This window comes from Somniosus microcephalus, chromosome 9 (genome assembly GCF_052327205.1).
Source record: "Somniosus microcephalus isolate GS21.2 chromosome 9, FLI_Smic_1.0, whole genome shotgun sequence".
Classification (NCBI taxonomy): domain Eukaryota; kingdom Metazoa; phylum Chordata; class Chondrichthyes; order Squaliformes; family Somniosidae; genus Somniosus; species Somniosus microcephalus.
Window position 1 is genome coordinate 79463366 of NC_140995.1, and position 21870 is coordinate 79485235.

Below are 21870 nucleotides of genomic sequence, written 5' to 3' on the forward strand. Positions count from 1 at the left end.
CCGATGTGTTTCCCCGGGGCGGGACGTCGGCTTCGAGACGGCCTTCTCGATGTTGGCTTGGTTCTTCTTCCTTCTCCGAGTGCCTGCTTCTTCTTCTGAGTGTCCGGATTCAAAACTGTACACAAGCTGCAACTGTCTCCAAGCTTGCCCCAACTGCCGAAAAGTCTTCCAGATATACCTTTCTTCCAGAAACTTCCGTCTCCCGCCCAAAATCAGGTTAGTCTTTGTTTAACTTTTGGTGGGCTGGGAGCACAGCGGGGTAGTTATTATATTTAAAAATGTTTTTAAACGGCCGGTAAAGGCCCATCTCTGGTCTGGAATTACCTTCATTGTTTTTAATGTCCTGCTGATCGCGTTATCTAGTCCTGGGTGCTGTTCTCATGAATATGAAATTGTCCCCTTTTGTCTGGGTCAACATTTTGATGGCCTCTGTCTCCAGGCTGATCTTGACTGGATCTGCATCTAATCCATATGTAGATGTGTGGGTCTGGTTTTGTTCTCTCAGAAACGGCTTCCAGAACTTGCTGTGGGTTGAATCCACAAAGCTGTCTGAGGTTGCGCAGGAACCATTTTAAAGTGTCCCAATAAGCTGGTCACATGGTATGGTGGCCATTTTGTATGCCCCTTTTTCTGGGCTTCTTTTAAAACAGTCTTTAAAATCACGGCCTCTTCTGCCATTTGACCCTTATTAATACAAAGTCCAATTTTGCGAATCCTACATTACCTAGGAGTTGGGACGGAGTCAGCGGCAGGGCAAAGTGGTGGGCGGAAGTCCCACCCCACCACGTTCTCAGAATGGGACGCAGAATTTCTACCCTCTTCTGCTCTTTTTATATTGATTTATTGGAGCTAACTACTGGTATAAAGGGTTTTTTTATTGCACCGGCACCGATTAGATTGCTGAGCTCAGCCACAGGACTGACTCACACATTAACCATATATTGGTTGTATGTTGGTGAATACATTGTTCTTAGTTATGTGGAAAAAAATCCACCATAGGATTTCCTATATATTGTACTGATACCGAGAGATGCATCATTCACCTGTTCGGAGTATTTTCAGGTAATCTTAGAATCATAGCTCAGTGCATACATAAGGAATAATAATTAAAATCATTATACATATGGTGAAACCAAAGCTTGTGTTGAATTAGCAGTTTGTGCGAGATGAATTGGCACAAGGCAGTAAATCCACAGATTCCCAGGATCACAGAGGGAAACAGTGGCAGCTGTCTCTGCAGCTACCACCTTTAATTAGGGGTGTCTGACAATTCAGCTGTAGCTGGTGTAAAATGGATATTTCAAAGGCTTGTTTCTCACTAATGACTTTCATCTTCACTTGTACTAAATACTGGAGGACTGACCAAAGGCAATTCAGGAATGATCGAATAGTTTACATTAATAGCGTCTGAGAAAGAGGTGTGAGGCTGTTTGTTACTCAGCTTTCTTCTCAGTTCAGATGTACGCAACTGTGAAAACAACACTATATTTTCTCCTATAAATGTAATATGGCACGACATTTCAGCTTTGCTTAATTTTTTTTTTTACTTCGTCCAATATTATGGAAGAAATTTAAAGGGCCGATTTTTACAGTAAGGGCACTGTGACGGTGGAACCAGAAGAACATGACTGTATTGTGTGCCCCAGCCACATGGAGTGGTCTTTGTGGAAGTGTATGAGGCCCACTAATTTAAATAACTATTGCGCACCTCCTGAGCAGATTAGCCCAGGTTCAGGGAATGTGCAGGCCGCAGGGGTGGTAGCAGGTCTGAAGAAATTTGAGCAACTGTGGGGCCATTTACTTTTCTGTTAGCATTAACACTCAGAGTGCAATATAGTCATAGGTTGTTTGAGGTTCTGGTAGGTATGGCAATAAGCAGGCTATTTACTTTAAGATTAATGAAAATTCATGTTATAATGTATGACTATTACATACAGAACAATTTCTTTGTTCTTTGTGCTAGGTACTTCCTTGATCATATGTAAAGCAGCTCCAATATTGTCATTGCCATTAATATTACATTTGCATTTCATAGCACAAAGGTCTATTTTCCGATATCCATTTACTTCCGTGTCCACCTGTGTGCACGTAATTGGCTGCTGCTCTGTATCTGAGCCAGCTTCTGATTTAAATACCTGCTCTGCTCAATTTTCTTCATCTCATTCAGTCATGCCCCTTTTCATCTTCCCCTGCTGCAGCACCATGCCTTCCTCAATCCCTCTCCTCATTTGTCACGAATTCTCAGCCTATTTGCTTTCCTGCTGTTGTCCCAGGCTGAAGCCCCTTTTGAGCAAGCCCATGGTTTCTCTCTGCCCCTCCCATGGTATTTGCCATTGTGCCACCTGCCATTGTTTCTTTCAACACAGTCCCAGGCCTGTGCTGCGAGTACCTCTCATCACCAAATACTACCTTGCTGTTTCCTCCTATTCCTCCTCACTCTCATCCAGCCCTCCCACCTTTCTCTTAAAGTCGTCATTGGGCAACGCTCTCCCAGTCACCATGCTGACTTCCTCACCGAGATTTCCTCATTTCTCTGCATCTTTAAACTTTGCTCTGAGCAACTCCATATCCTTTGGTGATTTCAACTTGCAGCTAAACTCCCCTGGCACCCTCTCCTCCGAGTTTACTCCTTTGCTAAAGAAATTTGGTCTGAATTCCCTATTTACTTTAGTTTTCCTTATCTTGAATCTATGCCCTCTTGTTTTCAAATTCCGTACGTGGCAGAAAGACATACCTGTTTCAACTTCTATCTTAAAAACATCTGAAATTAAATAACAATATAGTTAAATATATAAAGAAATTAAAGGGCTAAATGGTCACACAGTTAAATAGATATGGAACTGAAAGGATTAAATGATCACGTTTCCTCAGGTGGGGGAATGAAGAACAAGGGGACACAATCTTGAAATTGGAGCCAGGCCAGTCTGGAGTGAAGTCAGGAAGCACTTTTTCACACAAAGGGTAGTAGCAATCTGGACTGCTCTCCCACAAAAGACTGTGGTGCTGGGTCTATTGAAAGTTTCAAGACGGAGATCGATAGAGTTTTGTTCGGTAAGGTTATCAAGTGATATAGAGCAAAGGCGGGTAAATGGAGTTGAGGTACTAAATCAGCCATGATCAAATTGAATGATGGACCAGGCTCGAGGTGAAACATTAGTTGTGACATGAATATTTGACTACCAGCTCCAAAAGGTTTGGCATCCCTGCCCCAGCACAATCTCGATTACATGCTGCCAAAAAATGGGCATTTTCTACTGTCCAAAATGTAAAAAGTGCATATAACTGAAGGAGAGGCAGAGACCTGGTGTAGCGGCAGGATATAAAACCTGCTGCTGTTTAAAGGTGCAATGACAGCACTGGAGGAAGTAGGCAATCTCGGCCACAAGGATGGCAGCCAGATCGAAGAAACAAGGGGAAGACTTCAGATAGCTGGATCTGTAGGTCTTCATAACAGAGATACAGAGAAGGAGGGAATGTTTGGGGTCATGGGCCGGATACCTGACATAAATGAGTTATGGGTGTCACTTCCTTGGACCCCAGGACTCCTTTACAATGCAGGAGGAAGATAATAACATCACCAGGGCAGTGAAGGTAATCTCACTGCTGCTCCGACCCTTCCCTGCAGTCTCTTTATATGTGTGGAATTCCTTCATACCTCACTCTTATGGTGCCAGAGGAGTCAGAGCTGCAAGTGGGATCTGACAGTGTGGAACAGAAGCTTCACAGAATTGATTGCTTGGCTCCTGAACCTGCAGGCTCAGATCTCTTGGGATCCTGCTTGTAAAAGAAGGATGCTGGTTGAGCACAACACTCACATGAGGGCACTGAGGACCACTTCGGAGAACCTCAGACAGATGGCAGGGATGGTGGCCTAATCCAATACCATCTGCAGTTCCAATGTAGGAGAAAGATTCAACACAATTCAGCACTATGTGGAGCATGTGGCGGCCCACAACATCAGTATTTACCACCCCCACCCCCAGTGACCCCCGCCAGACAGAAAGGCCCACAGACCTGTTAGTGCATCCAAAATGGCCATTTTGACCACTGGTCATTGGCTCTTGGGAGACCGATTGAAGATTGTGATATGAAGTCCATTGTTCTGAAGTTAGCCTGCTCTTTGTTCTTTTTTAGGAGTAACTTTGGACATCAGTTTACAACAGGAGACAGACAGATTTCCTTCTCCACCTCTTTACTGAATTGTTGCTTCCTTAAGCAGAGTTCTTCTGAGTCATCAACGAGCGAGCTGTGTGGTCTGTGGACTCTGGTAGAACAGTACCTCTTAGTTGATCATCTTCTCCTTTGGTGTAGCTTGATCCTGAATGCCTCTGTCATTTCCTCTTCCTCCTGCTCCTGTCCTTCCTTCATTATAAAGACATACGGGGAATCACTATAGTAAATGCCATGGTAAGGGCTCCAGGACAGAAGGGTGGGAAGCAAAGGGTTTTCCTGCTGAAAGTCAGGTCCTGTGCTCCAGCAGACCACTTCTCCTCCTGAGGATACACCCTTGTGTAGTGGGAGACATGACTGTGTACAAGGTTTGGAGCTTGGCTGAAATGTGCAATAAACAAGCTCAGTACAAGTGCCAATGGAACACAGCTCTGGCTGCATTAAAGGTGACTGACAACAACTCAGGAAGCTCCTGGGATTGATGTTGGTGCATCCGGGATGCTCACGGCTCATAGTGGAGGGCCTTATCCTTCTCCAACACTAACTAGATACATAGCATAGTCACTACCAGCTGGTGCTCCCAGCACATCAGCACCTTCCAGTAGACTGAGACCCAGAGGTTTCAGACGGAGCTTTAGGTTCACAAGAGCACAGTGGTGAACACACACAGTAAATACATCTCAGCCATTCACTTGGTTACAGCTGTTCACATTGCATTACAAGGCAAGAAGACATTGATCAATTGCTGCCGCTGTACTCATGCTGCCAGTGGCCCTTTTTCCATCTTCAAGAGAAAGAGGCCTAGATTTTGGAACATTTAGCGCCAGCCTTTAAGGCCAGTTTTGAAGAAAAAATGGCGGCTGCCTCGCGTCCGCCCAGTTCCGGCGTGAAACGCGGCTGCTGCCATATTGGGCAGGTCGGCAGTGCTGCCATTGCCTGTGCTCGCTGCAAAGATTTTAATTGCCATGGGTGTGACGCCAATCGGTGTGCAATGCTGAATTGATGCATGCTCAGCAATTGTGGACTTTGCCGCTCCTCTCCAAAGCATGCCCAGCCGTTGACAACTATCAACCATATGGTAAACATTCTGTGCAATTCACATTTACCCTGTTCCTTTAAAATAAATTACACCCAAATAATTGACTTCAATTGTCTTTTAGTTTATTACAAAAACTGTTTACTATGATCCAGATCGAGCTGGCTATTTTTTGTTGTTGCTTAATTTAATTTATTTTGTGATCTTTTGATCACTTAAGCAACATCTCTCTTCTATATAATAGCACTACTTCCTTTATATTGCACTTAGTTCATAAAATTTTCTGTGTTTGGCTTATATTTTGGGCATAATCTCAGGATATCTCATGCAATGGTTTAACGACATCTGTGGCACATTCTTTCACTTGGAATTGTTAATAAGGTGCGAGAACGCTGTACCGATCCTTTAGACCCGACCTTCGGCCTCCTGCTGATATTACCGCTGGAAAGAGCGCATTGCACGAGAGCTGCCTGTGCTCTTTTTGTGGGCGGCCATTAACCTTGGCCCGCAGTAGCACCGTCCGTTTTCAGGCTTAATCACATTTCTAGGAATTTATTGTCAGGCAACAGGCAAAATTCAACAGATGTGAATTTCAGACATTTTTGCAACAACTTATGCAATTTTATTTTTAAAATTGCACAATTCAATTATAGCACTAGGGTAAGTTTGCAAGCTGCGACTTTTGTTGTAGTAACAAATAAAACAACCACAACTTATAAATTGTTATCCTGGAAAGAGACAACGCCCACTGAGTCAAGGTTCTGTCGTGGAAAATGACAAAATATTTCCTGGTCAATCTGTAAGTGCACAGAATTCTGGGGGTAGAAATTTGCAGGTGCCTGGTTTAGAGCCCGAAGGCAGCGATACGGCCACATCGCACGCCAGCACCGGAAGGCCCATGCCCAGACCGAAATTAGGCCATGGGCCTCATCTAAATAATCTGGGTGAGCTGCCAACACCTGTCACACCTCCACAGGCAACCCACGTTTCTGTATGAATGAAGGAATGAATTTCGGGCCGCCAATAGTGGCCTCAGGTGTGTGCCAGGAGAAGGGATGGGAGGACAGCAGGAGTGGGTGGGAGTGGGGCGATGGCAATGGCCGGCAGGAGTGCTGTGGATCTGGGAGAAGCAGCCCAACTCTTTCCACATCCACGTGAAGGTTTTTAAAAAATGACTGAAACTCACTTGCTCAGTGGCAGCCAGATCCTCAGCCGCATCCACGCCAGGTGAAGCCGAGTGGAGCAAGCCTGGCACCTGCTCCAATCCTCGGGACATCAATTTCTTGAGGGGTCATAAAACAGCTGTTAGGCCCCTTATTTACATATGTAAGTGCTCCTTGGGATGCAGGACATAACGAGGTCCAATTTCTACCCCCTACAATTAACAAATTAATCTAGAAGGTCAATATTTTGTCAAAATTCCTTGATAGTAGAACAAATCTTTGCAATATTTTATTCAAAATGCAAATGTGCTTGTGATCCTTTACATATCCTGTGCTGCTATGTTTGATTTGCTTGAGATTATTTCAGCAGATAAACAGATGGCTCAGATAATCAGTTTAAATATTGTGTATACGTCACCAATTACATTTGGAAAAAAGAGTGAGTTATAAAACATTGCTCACATCTGGTAAATGCAGTGGATGGAGAATCACGGATCTTCTGACCTGTTTTAACTAAATTCAACAGATTTACAAAAAAATCTGAGGTCTTGGGGGAAAGCGTGAGTGTAAACTATTCTTTTGGTTTTGTATAATTGTCTGTTTATTGTTGCTAAGACATTAATAAATGAAACAGGGAGATGGTTTTCTTCATCCAAATAACCAGTGTCATCAAAATGTGATTGAAAAACGCTTGCAACCTGATTGTTTTGTTACTTTTAAAATACAAATTCCCCTGTATCAAATTCACAGGTGTCCCAAAGCAAAATTTCCTGCATTGCATGTACAATGTTTTTATCATGTCTCAATTTAATAGCTGACCTGTTTTGCACAGTTAAAATGAGCAAATTATTCTACTATTCATTGCTGATGTGTAATCAACATTTGTAACAAATATCAGTCCTTAAGCGGGATTCATTCAGTCAGAGAGGGCTTTATTAGATTGACTTTGTCTCCATACCTCATTGTGCATGTGTCCTGGGCAATATTTTTCCCTTAACCAACACCACCAAAAACAGATTAACTGGTCACTCATTTTATTTGCTGTTAGTGGGATCCTGCTGTGTACAAATTGTCTGCTGTGTTTGCCTACATAACAACACTGATTGCACTTTAAAGCAATTTATTGGCTGTGAAGTGCTTTGGGACAATCTGAGGACATGACGGGTGCTTTATATCAGGGGTATGGTAAAGTAGTGGCTATTTTACTCGACTAGTAATCCAGAGTCCTGGACTGATAATCCAGAGAATGTGAGATCAAATTCCACTGTGGCAATTTGAGGATTTGAATTCAGTTAAAAAAGGAAATGAAAAGTTGGTATCAGTAAAAATGTGAGCATGAAGCTACCGTATCATTGTCAAAACTCAACTGGTTCACTAATGAGCTTTAGGGATAGAAACCTGTCGTCCTTATCTGGTCTAAACTATATGTGACTCCAGTCTCAACCAGTGCGGTTGACTCTTAACTGTCCTCTGAAGTGACCTAGAAAGCCACTCAGTTGTCCCACCACCACCTTCACAGGGCAGGCAGGGATGGGCAATAAATGTTGGCCTTGCCAGCAATGCCCACATCCCAAGAATGAATAAAAATATATATATTTGTGCAATTCTTTTTTCTTTCTTTTCTGGAACTCTCTTCAAAGACACTAATTTCTTGGAGCTCAGTTTTGTACCTTCAGAAGTTAAACAGGGAATTAATTAACTATCATTTGTTCAGTAAAGGTATTTGGAGCTTGCATTAGATCGGCTGTGACTCATTTGTTGGCACCTACTCCAACTTTCCAATATGCTTCCATGTGTCTAGCAACCACGTAGATCAATTTTTTTGAGATATCATGGGCCCGAAAACCTGCGAGTTGCCCATCCCAGTGTATGTGCTGGATGTACCCATCTGTGACCTCTGGTTCTGACCCTCCCAAAGTTGGCATGGTCAAGGGGAGGTCACCTAATTTGAAGGTACCCATGTCACAGGGCGGAGGGAATCCTTCTATAAATTGTTTACCTCTTTGGGGTTCAGGCCACGGTGCAGACTCAGACTCTCAAGTGGGTCCCACACCTGTTGGATGTTAAGTTGATACACCTGGTCTCATTGCCATACCAGCCCACTGCTTTTCACCCGGCTGGGGACGAGGAAATTACTGACCCTCCTGACCGGTGACCTTGTTTGGGGTGTGCAGAGCCAAACTCACATTTCCACTGTTCATTTTAATGTTTCCTTTTTTATTAACATTCTTCCAGGCAAATCTCAGAACCATGGATGTGACGCTTCTTGTGACTGTGGTTTACTCTCTTTTGATACCACTAGCAAGTTCACAGCTACTGTCAAATGTGAGTGACTGCTCTTTGTACTTCATGTTAAATATATATATCAAATCTAACTGTTATAATTACACCAGGACACTAACATTGAAGGAAAAACTTACATCAAATAATATATTCAGTCACTAATTGTATATTCCTGTTATGAACACAAGGATAGTTCTCTCTGCTGGAATGAGAACATGTTGTCAACACACTGCTGCACTCCTGGTCCTGGCTGAATTTCCACAGGGCAATCTAGCATATTTGCGGTGGGCTTCCCATCTCTGTCAGGAGCCTGCTGAGGTGGGGTAGAAGGAAATGTCGACAACACGACCGGGATTCCAGTTACAGTTCAGTGCGGCTGGTGGTCCCCCAAAAACTTTTGTTCGAAAGTTTCCCAAAATATCACATTAGTCTGTTCAATTGAATGCCTTGGATGATATTTACAGACAGGAATCAGAACCTAATTAGATTTAGACCATATAGATTTTTTAAAAGTGGAGTGAAAAACAAAGTCTGGGGCTCCCTTAAGTTGTTATATACAAACATCAACTTGCTTGAGTTTAACAACAGGTTTGATGGTCTGGAACCTTGAATGGGGAGGGTACGAGCTGAAAGGCAGAGGGGCATAAGACTCAAAGCACAGCAATATCACAGTGGGATTGAGGCAAACAAATGTAATCCAGAGTTCCTAGTCAAGTCTATCTAAATTAAGCGTGAGGAATTGTAACTCTATTAAATTGCCTCAAAAAGCTGTAGAAAAATGAGAAACTTTTGAAAATCAAATCCTTCTTTCTTAAATTGTTGGCGATATGTTTAATTTGTAGGCCTCATCGTGTTCACCCGAAGCAAAGTTTAAAAGAAACAACAATGTAACAGAGGGTAAGAAATAAGATCCTTCCGCAATTTTATATTGTCTAGTGATTAAAGTACTGTGTAAAACCTACAATAACGCCATGTTTTCTTAATGTCAGTTTATTCAATGTTTTATAAACAAATCAAAATAAATGAATCATTATAATGTTGCTTACATCGTTTCCCCTAACCTTCCATAGATTTTCTGCTGAGTTTACAGCGGACTATCAGGAGAACGCCCAGGGAGATTCTAGCCCGCAAATTGTACATTGATTGCGATCCAGTACCTAGCATCATACTTCATACTATAAACCTGTGCCTTCTTGGACATTAATGAGTAATTAATTTACATACTGGGTAACTTTAAACAAAATGAAGTGAGAGTGGCTCAGTACTATAATGTCTGCTCTTTCAGAATTCTAATATAAGTGGATAGATTACGAGAGGTTGCGACCCATGAAGAAGGGTTGGGCTCGTTTGACCTTTCCCTAAAAATTCTTATTCCACATGTATGGAAACCTTTACCAAAAGTTAATTTGTTTCTAAGTGAATCACTTGAATATCGACATTCTGTATCCCAGACAAGGGCACATTCAACTGCCCCTTTCAAGCAATCTATTTTGTGAAACTAGCAATGTATGTACTATGATGATGACTACACCATCTAGATCTAACTGCGGACATTAACAGAAAGCAGAGGGGTCATTGAAGTCAGGCGCTGACTAGTGATGGAGGTCAGCTAGACTTTCATTAAAGTCATAAATTCAAGGTCACCACATCGGTATGTCAATCTGCAATGTCTGTGTAATATCTATATGTTCATTATTTGTAGATTTTAATATTTCTGAAAATTATCCTATGCAAATCATATACTATGCTAACTTCACATTTTGATGGAGCTGAATTGAAAGTTGCTGCTGGTTATTTATACAAATTTCTTTTCCCTTCACTTAACAAAGCTGAATTAAACATTGCCCTGAATATCAGCCAAATTAACATCATTATGAGTACGTACAATCTTGATGTCCATGGGCAGATTTTAACTATAGGGTGTCCGATGGGTGGGGCATGCCAGCTGGCTGCACCATAGTGCCGGTAGGTGGCTCGGTCCATTTTGACGACCGACCCTGATTACCATGACACTGACTGGCTGCGGGCACCAAACGGGTGCAATATCGGGTGGCCCAGAGACTGGCCTAGCCATCAGCAAGTTAAGTCTGGGTGTGGCTGATCACAGAGAGGTTGGTCGGTAGGGGGAGGGTGGAGACCAGCACAGCAACATCCCAAACAATTCTTGTGGAGGTGGGAGGAGCATTCCAGCTCCTCCTGGCCCCACAAAAATCAATTTACAACTAACTTCATTGGCTGTACTACTGGGTAGAATTGGGTAGAGGTTGCATGGTGCACGCTCCACTCAGTTGTCTCCCAAAATTGCATATGGGGTCCTACTTACATCACAGGAGCCCAAAACTGAATATTTAAAGAGCCCAACTACCTGAAAGAGGCGGGCATTCTGGCCGCTCAACAGAATGTCCCTTTCTGGATGGCCTTGGCCGGATTGGGAGTGGGAAAAAAGAAAAGACTTGCATTTCTATAGCACCTTTCATGACCTCCCAAAGCACTTTACAGCCAATGAAGTACTTTTGAAGTGTATCACTGTTGTAATGGAGGAATCGGAGAAGCCAATTTGTGCAGCAAGCTCCCAAAAACAGCAATGTGATATTGGCCAGATAATCTGCTTTAGTGATGCTGATTGAGGGATAAATATTGGCCAGGACACCGGGGATAATTCCTGTAGTGTATGTACCCGTCTACCTTTAAGAGAACTATTGTATGTAACCGTTCACCTTTAAGAGAACTATTTTAGGTGTGGCACTACTTTGTTTGGCTTCTGTATACTGTAATACCGACGGTGACCACACCAGTATATAAGTGTTGTGTCAGGATTTATTGGGCAGATTCGCCCTGACCTTCGAATAGTAAAGTCCTGTTTTAAGTTACTCTGGTAGTCTGTGTATTAATTAACTAAACAACCCACAGACTTTACAGTGGCGACGAGTCCGATCGTACCCTGCGGCAACAATACGTCCGAAGCAGTTAACGAGCGTCGAGAAGAGGCAACCGCCCTCGTCATTCTGCTGGGAGAAAACTCGAGTCTGCAGAGCTGGAAAGGAGGAAGAATTCAGAGACAAAGACTTCCATCAGTATCAGGCACTGACTGTCCCTTCTGCCACGGTGAGGAGTGAGCCGATCAGCACGAGAAGCAAGCCGGCCACGGTGACTGTGAGTAAGGGAAAAGTAAAAAGAATAACCGGAGGATAAGGGCGGTGCACTCGACCATGGTCGAGGGGGAAAGGAGCCGGACAGAAGTCAGGCCCAGAGGCGCTGAGACTGGGGCAGCGTGGAGCAAGGAAGCCGCGGTACAGACAGGCTGGGGACGCAACGGCGTTGTGAGACAGCTAGACCGCGACCGGCGAAAAAGGCCGGGCAGCGACCGAAGCCACGAAGCGCTGTGACCGGGAGCGTAGGCGCGGGAAGATATAAAAACTCAGCCGCAGCCGGGGAGGGAAGCACCGGACTGCGAGAGGGCTGGGAGGCGCGATTGGGAGCCGAGCGAGCGGGAGAGGCAGAGCCGACCAAGGGAGACTGAGCGAGAGCCAGTCCAGCGGCTGAAACTGTTCGCCGTCAACGGGGTGTACCCAGCGCCGGTAGAGCCGAGCGAGCGGGAGAGAGACAGAGCCCGAGCAAGGGGAACTGAGCGAGAGCCAGCCCAGCGGCTGAAACTGTTCGCCGTCAACGGGGTGTACCCAGCGCCGGTTGCCCTGCCGAGAAAAGGGAAAGCACTGAAGCCGACGCGCAGGCTGTGAACCTGAAAGCCAGCGGCCGTCGCCCGTGGGGAAAGAGTACCCCTCCCGCCAGGGAAGAAACGCGGGAAGCCGCCATTAGGCGGGAAAGAAGACAGAAGCGGGAAACCGCCATTGAAGTGGGCGGGGAGAGAAGATAAGCGCGGGAAACTGCCATTTTCGCGGGAACCGCCATCTTGGAAAAAAAAAAAAATTTTAAAGAAATAATTCGTGGTGTTATCAGGAAGAGAGGAAGATGCCTAAGCGTGGTAACATCAACGATTTTAATTCCGAGGTAGAAGACTGGGCCACGTATGTGGAACGCATTGAGATCTATTGTGAGGCCAATAAAATAGAAGAAGATGACAAAGCTATAACCTTGCTAAACTCGATGGGCGCGAAGACATACGGGCTCTTGAAGCATCTACTATCACCGGCTAAACCGGCGGATCAGACTTTCGATGATATTGTGGCTGTTCTGAAGGATCACTTGAACCCCACACCGTTGATGTTGGCGGAACGATTCAAATTCTATGCGAGAACGCAACGGAAAGACGAAAGCAACGCAGAATACTTGGTCGAACTGCGTAGACTAGCGAAATACTGCCAGTTTGGAGGGAATCTGACAGAGGCATTGCGAGACAAGTTCGTGTGCGGATTGGCAAAGGAAGGAACGCAAAAGCGACTACTCGAAGAGAACGACCTTACACTTGTCAGGGCTGTCCTTATTGCAGCATCGTATGAAGCCGCAGCGAAGGGAACTGCGGAAATGCAGCTAAAGACAGCGGCACTCAGTGTGGATCAAATTACCTCGACAACAACAAAATGCTATCGTTGTGGGAAGACAACACACGACCAGAACCAATGCTGGTTTAAGAACCAGGAATGTAGGAAATGTGGCAAACTGGGTCACATAGCTAAGGTATGCCGGTCAGGGAAGAAGACCAACAACCAAAGGACCAACAACCAAAGGAAGCCATCACAGGAAAAGTACAACAAGGTACACAAGGTGGCTGAGAAGAGTTCAGACGAACAGAATTCGGACTCAGACCCAAACGGCCAGGAGCTGGGTAGTCTGAGAATTCACAATGTGAGTAAGGAAGCTGACCTACAAACTATCTGGGTCATGCTAAAAATAGCTGGAATCCAAGTGAAAATGGAGTTGGACACTGGATCAGCTCTATCAGTCATAAATCGAAGGGATTACCACCAGCTATTATCACATATACCCTTAAGAGATACCAAGTTCGTATTGCAGACATACACGGGGCATAAAGTATACCCCATGGGAAAGATAAGAGTCAAGGTGAGAGATAGGGGTAAAGAACACCCAAGAATGAACTTATACGTACTACCTGAGGGAGGACCACCACTTCTAGGACGGGAGTGGATCAAGCAAATAGACATGGAATGGCACTATCTAAAAGCCATAATGAGTGAGGACTCGGTGCAGACAATCAGCTCAGATTCTGAATCGGATGACGATAAGACCAACCCAAATGTGAAAGACAAGGCTAAAATGGACTTGCCGACTAAGGTTGGAAAAACGAAGGCATGCAGAAAGGCTTATGCTCCAGAGAAGAACAAAGTTTCAGAACAGATCTCCACCGAACAACGACAACATAGTTTGACAGAGAATTCTGAGTCTGTTCAGTTTAAGGACGTATCCATGACGGAAGAACACCGAGCTCGGACTCAACTTTATTTCAAATTACGACAACAATTAGAACAATTGAGTTACCGTCTCGTACAAGAGATGAAAACAATGAAAAAGTTCTATGACACCGAATGGGAGAATCTGGAAAGACAACAGAAGCAGCTAGCTCAAGCAGAGAGCGACCATAGAGCCATCGTGACCAATCACCGATCACATCTCCCTTATGATGTTCAGGAGTTAGAATATTTGCAGAAAGAAGCAAATGAAGAGGAATCTTCAGGAAGCCAGGATTTTATTCCAGTTCTTCTCTACGACTCCTTACAAGCAGAGTTTGAGAAGTTGAAGGAACAGTATGAACAGGCCCAGGCTACAATCCTGGAGGGGGTTAACTCGGCAACCTCCAAAAAGCTAGTTTCAGTGGAAGCATATGAGCAACTAAAGGTTGAACATGAGCAAGAAGTCCAAAGGCTGCAGGAAATTCTTGATGAGCTCAAGGCCAAGACAGACTCATCGGTAGAAGTTCCATCCATAGATGAGAAATTAGAGGTGAAAGACATGGCAGAACATGAAAGTCAAGATGTCCAAGAACTCATAAAAATATTGAAGGAAACCCAAGACAAATATGAGGCGGCAATGACCAAGGTTCAACAACTTGAAGAACAGATTCAACTGGGAATTCTTTCAGTGAAAGAAAAGGCAACTGTAAGAAACACAGAGACTGTAAGAATGGCCCCTGAACATGAGCTAGAGAGCATCAAGGCGCAACTTCTCCGAGCACTTAAAGCCAAAGTACAAGAGGAAAAAAAGGTGAAAGCATTGGAGGAAACGGTGGATGAAATGGAGAAGACTCTGATCCACAGGGTCCCCGTGGAAGAGTTAACGGTCAGCCAACTCCTTCATATGCTGAGAGACAAGACTCTGCAATGGGAACCATTTGAACACGAGCTTCAATCTTCAAAGGGAAGGGGTTCGGAGCTCTCAAAAGTTTGGGGAATAGTTGAGGTTGCAACACAGATTTTACGGGGCTGCCGAAAGTACGCTGAATCACGTCAATGTGAACTACAGAATGTTGAAACAGCTGCTCCAGTAGAAGGATTGAATAGCCCGATCAATCAATCCCCGATGGAAGGGGAAGTATTGGAATCACAAATGAGGTCATTAGTGAAGGATTGGCAGGAAACCCAGGAAGAGCGGGATGAATATGAACGCATGAAGAAGTCTCTTCAGGAAAGATGTCTAGGGAGGGAACAACAGTCGGCTAACGTCCAGTTGGGTAAGGAAGAAGTAGCAGGCCCTCTCGCTAGACTAGCTCAGGACGACACCGAATATTACCATGACCTGTTGAGTGACACGGAATATTACGATGACTTGGTCTGCCCAGCTTGTGATGAAAACTCCCAAAGTGCAGAAATCAGGATGAAACACTTAAAGTCTAAGGAACATAGGGAGATGGTGGCGCTACAGCTGGCAGCGGATAAGGGAGCCCCGAGAGTCTCCAAGAAGCAGAAAAGAAAAAGACGAAGCAGAAGACGATAACCATCTAAATCATTATCACTTCTATCAGATCATGCACGTGGGCCCTACGAAGGGGGCCAAATCAGTTGGAAAGTAGGAAAAATTACCAAGGCAGTCCAGCTGTTTGTAAAAGTTAGCACTGCTGGTTCAGCAGGACGGAAGTTCAAGCTGTTAAGCCAAGGGAAAGACTATTGGATGCGTCACACTAGAAATGTGAACCGGCTACACCACAGAGATGTTGTTCGGACCGAGTCAAGACCAGAGACTGAATCTGTGAACTGTTCCCGCAGAGACTGAATCTGTGAACTGTTTCCCGCAGAGACTATATCTGTGAATTGTTTTACATGAAGTTGATTATATGTTATGTTTAATGGGGAATAAGTATGTTGTAAGCTAAAAAGGGAGGATTGTAGTGTATGTACCCGTCTACCTTTAAGAGAACTATTGTATGTAACCGTTCACCTTTAAGAGAACTATTTTAGGTGTGGCACTACTTTGTTTGGCTTCTGTATACTGTAATACCGACGGTGACCACACCAGTATATAAGTGTTGTGTCAGGATTTATTGGGCAGATTCGCCCTGACCTTCGAATAGTAAAGTCCTGTTTTAAGTTATTCTGGTAGTCTGTGTATTAATTAACTAAACAACCCACAGACTTTACAATTCCCCTGCTCTTCTTTGAAATAGTGCCATTGGATCATTAAAATCCACCTACGAGAGCAGACAGGGCCTCAGTTTAATATCTCATCCGAAAGACAGCACCTTCAACCGTGCAGCTGTCCCTCATACTGCACTGAAGTTTCAGCCTAGATTTCTATGCTCAAGTCTCTGGAGTGGGACTTTGAACCCACAACCTTCTGACTCAGAGGTGAGAGTGCTTCCCACTGAACCACGGCTGACACTATAGTGAACAGGATGCTAAGTTTGTACCTCCAATTGTTGGAGTGTTACTGCCCTGATTCTGTCCAATAGAGCCAGTGAAAATCACATTCCCCCATCACACCCACCCCCTAACCCAGCCCCCATTTCACTCAGCAAGAGTTGCCATTTAGTGTAATGTTCTCAATGCTGTTTTAATTTGCAGTAACATACAATATAAGGGTCTAGTGTGGCGACACGCCACCATTGGACATGATCCGCTCACGGCGGCACGGACAGTTTACGCAGGCGCACTGCCGGCAGCAGCCGCCCCCAGCCGGGGGCCCTTTCCTCCGGCAACTTGTTTCCCGCAGGGACAAGCTGCCGGGAGCACTTCCTGTCTGGGGAGTATTTAAGTGGTTGCGCGGGCTTTTCAAGCTCTCTTTTTTTGCCATGATGTAAATTAAAGCAGTTGTGTTCCATCAACTCTGGTCTCGACTCCCACGTTTGCCGCGGTATCTCAACACTGGCGACCCCGACGCTCAGGACGAATCCTAAGCTAGCATGGCGGATACAAACGCAGTGACGGTTAAACTACCGGACTTTTGGGAGAACCTGGCCGAGGCCTGGTTCGTACAAGCCGAGTCCAGATTCCGGCTGAGAAGCATTACAGTCGACGCCACGAAGTACGACTACCTCGTCACCTCTCTCACCTGCGCCACAGTCCCCAAGGTTTGGGCAGCGCTGCAGGATCCACCAGTGGAAGGCAAGTACGAACATCTGAAGGCCGCGCTTCTTAAAAAATTTCAGGCGTCCTCTTACCAGCGCAACTGCCAACTCCTCGACCTCCCAGGCTTGGTGACGCTTCACCATCAGACCTGCTTTCCCACATGCTGTCCCTCTCGGATGACAAAAACCCCGGCGCTCTCTTTCGCACGCTTTTCATTCGGCAGCTCCCCGCCAGCATCCACCCGCTCATTGTGGAGTCTGGCTCCACGGACCTGAATGAGATAGCCGAAAAGGCCGACCGGCTGCTCTCCGCGCAGACTGCCTGCGACGTCACGCCCGACCTCATGGCAACGACCACGTGGTCCCCCCGGCCCACTAGGCCCGACCGCCCTTCCACTCCGGGTCACTGCTACTACCACACCCGTTTTGGCACTAGGGCCCAATGCTGCACGCCACCGTGCACTTTCAAACCCCCCCCCCGCACCGGCCCCCACGATGGCCGCGGGGCAAAAGGGGCCCCTACTGTACGTCACCGACGACAGCACCAACCGCCGATTCCTGTGCGACACAGGAGCCCAGCACAGCATCACCCCCGCCTCCGCCCTCGAAATCCAATGCGGCGCACAGGGTATCACGCTGGCCGCAGCCAATGGCTCTGACATCCGCACATACGGCACCCGCATGGTCACGCTCGACCTCGCAGGCCGCCGCTACCGCTGGGAGTTCCTCACAGCCAAGGTCCTCTGCCCACTCATCGGCGCCGACTTCCTACGCGCCCACGGCCTCCTTGTCAACATTCCGAGGCACCGCCTCGTCAACATCAACACTATGGCCCCCATCCCTGGCGCATTCACCCCGGCCCGTTCGGCCGGCCTGACGACCTACTGCCTCGCCAGAGCCACGGATGACTACTCGGCACTACTAGCCGAGTTTCCCACCCTCACTAACCCGACCTTTTCGGCCAAAGCCACCAAACACGGTGTGGAGCACTATATCCCCACCACCGGCCCCCTGGTCTCTGCCCACGCCCGCAGACTCAACCCGGCCAAGCTGGAAATCGCGTGGGCCGAGTTCACCACCATGGAGCAACTCGGCATCATCCGCCGCTCCAGCAGCCCTTGGGCCTCGCCCCTCCACATCGCCCCCAAGCCCGGCGGAGGCTGGCGCCCCTGCGGGGACTACCGCCGCCTCAACGACGCCACCACCCCCGACCGATACCCGGTGCCGCACATCCAGCACTTCTTGGCCCGACTGGCCGGACGAACCGTCTTCTCCAAGGTCGACCTGGTGCGCGGTTACCACCAAGTCCCCGTACACCCCGCGGAAATCCCCAAAACGGCCGTCATCACCCCATTTGGCCCGTTCGAGTTCCTGAGGATGCCCTTCGGCCTCAAGAATGCAGCCCAGGCTTTCCAGTGCCTTATGGACTCAGTCCTCCAGGACCTGAACTTCCTATTCGTCTATCTAGACGACATTCTCGTGGCCAGCTCCTCCAAACAGGAACACCTCGAACACCTTCGCATCCTGTTCGGGCGCCTAGCCCAACATGGGCTCATCCTCAGCCCGGCGAAGTGCCAATTCGGCCTAGCCGAGATCGATTTTCTCGGCCACCACATCACCCCTGCTGGGGCCGTCCCCCTGCCTAACAAGGTGCAGGCCGTCCAGCAATTCCCCCGCCCCAAAACCATCAAGGGCCTCCAGGAGTTCCTCGGGATGGTGAACTTCTACAACAGGTTCATCCCCAGAGCTGCAGCCCTCATGAAGCCCCTATACGACTCCCTCCAAGGTAAATCCGGCAAGATGGCCGTAGCCTGGACCGCTGACACGTCAGCCGCCTTCGACGCCACCAAAAACGCGCTCGCCGACGCCACCCTGCTCGCGCACCCGAGGGCCGATGCCCGGGTCGCGCTCACCACCGACGCCTCCGACCATGCGGTCGGAGCCGTGTTCGAGCAGTGGGTCAATGGCGCGTGGCAGCCACTTGCCTTCTACAGCCGCCAACTGCACCCCCCGGAGGTCAAATACTCTACTTTTGACCGCGAGCTCCTCGCGCTCCACCTGTCGGTCCGCCATTTCAGGTTCCTCCTGGAGGGCCACCCCTTTACCGCGTACGTGGACCACAAGCCGCTCACATACGCGATGGCCAAGAACACCGAACCCTGGTCCGCTAGGCAGCAACGCCAGCTCGCAGCCATGTCCGAGTTTACCACGGACATCCAGCACGTCTCCGGCAGAGACAATGTTGTTGCCGACTGCCTTTCCCGTCCCGCCATCTGCGCGAATCACCTAGCGGTCGACTACGCGCAACTAGCAGCGGCCCAGCTCACGGACCCAGACCTCCTCTCGGCGGCTACCAGCCTGCCAGGGCTACGCCTAGCCAAGGTCGCACACGGGCCCGAAGCCACGGCAGTCACTTGCGACGTCTCACTCGGCCAACCCAGGCCGGTCATCCCTGCAACCTGGTGCCGCCGCATCTTCGACGCGCTCCACGGGCTCTCCCATCCGGGTTCCCGCTCATCCGTCAAACTCCTCTCCCAGCGCTTCGTCTGGCGCAGCCTCAGCAAAGATGTTCAGACTTGGGCCACCTCCTGCCTCGCCTGCCAACGGGCTAAGGTACAGCTGCACACAAAAGCACCCCTGGGAGACTTCGAGGTACCCAGCTGCCGCTTCGACCACGTACACGTCGACATCATCGGTCCTCTGCCGCCATCGCAAGGCCAAACTTATCTCCTCACGATGGTCGACTGCTACACATGCTGGCCTGAGGCAGTGCCGCTGACCTCCACCACCACAGCCGACATCGCCAGGGCGTTCGTTAACACCTGGGTCGCGAGGTTCGGCATACCGGCCGACATAACCTCCGACAGAGGCGCCCAGTTCACCTCCGAACTCTGGACGGCCACAACATGCAACCTCGGGGTGACGCTCCACCGAACCACGGCGTACCACCCGCAGGCCAACGGGCTGTGTGAACGCTTCCACAGGTCACTCAAGGCCTCACTCCGCGCCAGCCTGCAGGGCAGTACCTGGACTGACTGCCTACCGTGGGTGCTACTAGGCCTATGCACCGCGGTCAAGGAAGACCTCCAGTCCTCAGCAGCGGAGTTAGTCTACGGACAACCGCTGCGCGTACCAGGCGAATTCCTCCCGGAGGCTACCACGCCTTGGTTGGCCGAACAGCAGTGGCTCAACTCTTTCTCTTCCGCTCAACAGTTCGCCCCACTTCTGGTCAACCGACATGGCAAACTCGCACCTCACGTCCCGCCAAACGTACAGCAGGCACGCTTCGTCTTCGTGCGACACGACGTGCACCGCAGACCCCTGCGACCCCCGTACGACGGACAGTACGAGGTACTACAAACCGGGGACAAGGTCTTCAAGCTGCGACTCGGCGACAGGGTCGAAACAGTCTCCATCGACCGACTCAAACCAGCACACACAGAACCAGGGGAACCGGTCCCCGTGGCCCGACCTCCAACTAGAGGCCGTCCCGTCAGCAAGCCAGCACAGCCGGCGGCGAACCGCCCGGCCCCACCAACTAGACCGGCGGCCACTCAGAGCCGCTCCGGCAGAACCATTAGACCACCGTCACGACTCGTCCACTCCTCCTAAGCGGATTCTGGGGGGATCTCTGTGGCGACATGCCACCATTGGACATAATCCGCTCACGGCGGCACGGACAGTTTACGCAGGCGCACTGCCGGCAGCAGCCACCCCCAGCCGGGGGCCCTTTCCTCCGGCAACTTGTTTCCCGCAGGGACAGGCTGCCGGGAGCACTTCCTGTCTGGGGAGTATTTAAGTGGTTGCGCGGGCTTTTCAAGCTCTCTTTTTTTGCCATGATGTAAATTAAAGCAGTTGTGTTCCATCAACTCTGGTCTCGACTCCCACGTTTGCCGCAGTATCTCAACACTAGCATATAAGTCTGGAATAGTGAAAATTTTTACACCAACAATTGATAATAACTGGAATATTTAGAATTTTTAACTTATTGTTTTTGTACACTTTAATATTTCAGGACCTGTACAAGCAAACTACTTCCTGAAATGTATGGGAGAGCAATTTTGGAAATGTTTCGACCATTCAGCCATTTCACGTTCTCTTAAAATTACTGTGTGTAAGTATACGAAAAATGGTAGGTTATATTTACTGCTATATAAAAGCAAGAATTATTATAATTTGTTGAGAAACCACTTTCTTTTTCTCTACAATCCATTACTATGTGGAAAATGTCATCTTGAGGTGATAAACTCCAACTAACTTCTGATTGGGTGCTTCAACTCACCTCTGGCAGTAAGTTAAGATGTAATCAGTATTAACATTTGCAGCATTCTGCAGTTATATTAAAAAAGAGATGAAACCTACCATTTTGGGGGTCAAACCAGGATCAAGGCCTATTTAAAAGACGGTTGCATCCCTTTAGTAGCTGCACCAGGCCCAATATCCTGCTCCCAACCTGTGAGCTCTTCGCAACTGGCAGATCCTGAATGGAGCTGGCTTGGAATGACAGGACACTGGAAATTAAGAAAGGAACGGCCGTGCATACCTCAGGTGGGTTCAAAGCCCACTGAGTACTGTTCCCACAGCTGGAGCATGGCCAACAGAAAGTCCACCCCTTGAAGAATTTATACTGCACAAACTTGCAGAGGAACATCCCATGGTGATTATTCTGTTCCAGGGCTTTTAAATCATGCAGCATGACATAGATACATTAACATAGTAACAATGCTCCCTGAAGTCAACTCAAT

The 21870-nt window shown here is 47.7% G+C and overlaps 1 protein-coding gene across 1 annotated transcript in view; it reads left to right on the forward strand.

Annotated features, from left to right (window-relative positions):
• Positions 1 to 4523: 4523 nt before the first annotated feature.
• The window catches only part of LOC147112493 (adhesion G protein-coupled receptor F5-like), a 61786-nt gene continuing 44439 nt past the window's right edge, over positions 4524 to 21870 (forward strand). Inside the window, exon 1 of the mRNA XM_085998185.1 lies at positions 4524 to 4616. Coding sequence (XP_085854311.1) covers positions 4524 to 4616 — 93 coding nt within the window. The remainder of the gene's footprint in view (positions 4617 to 21870) is intronic.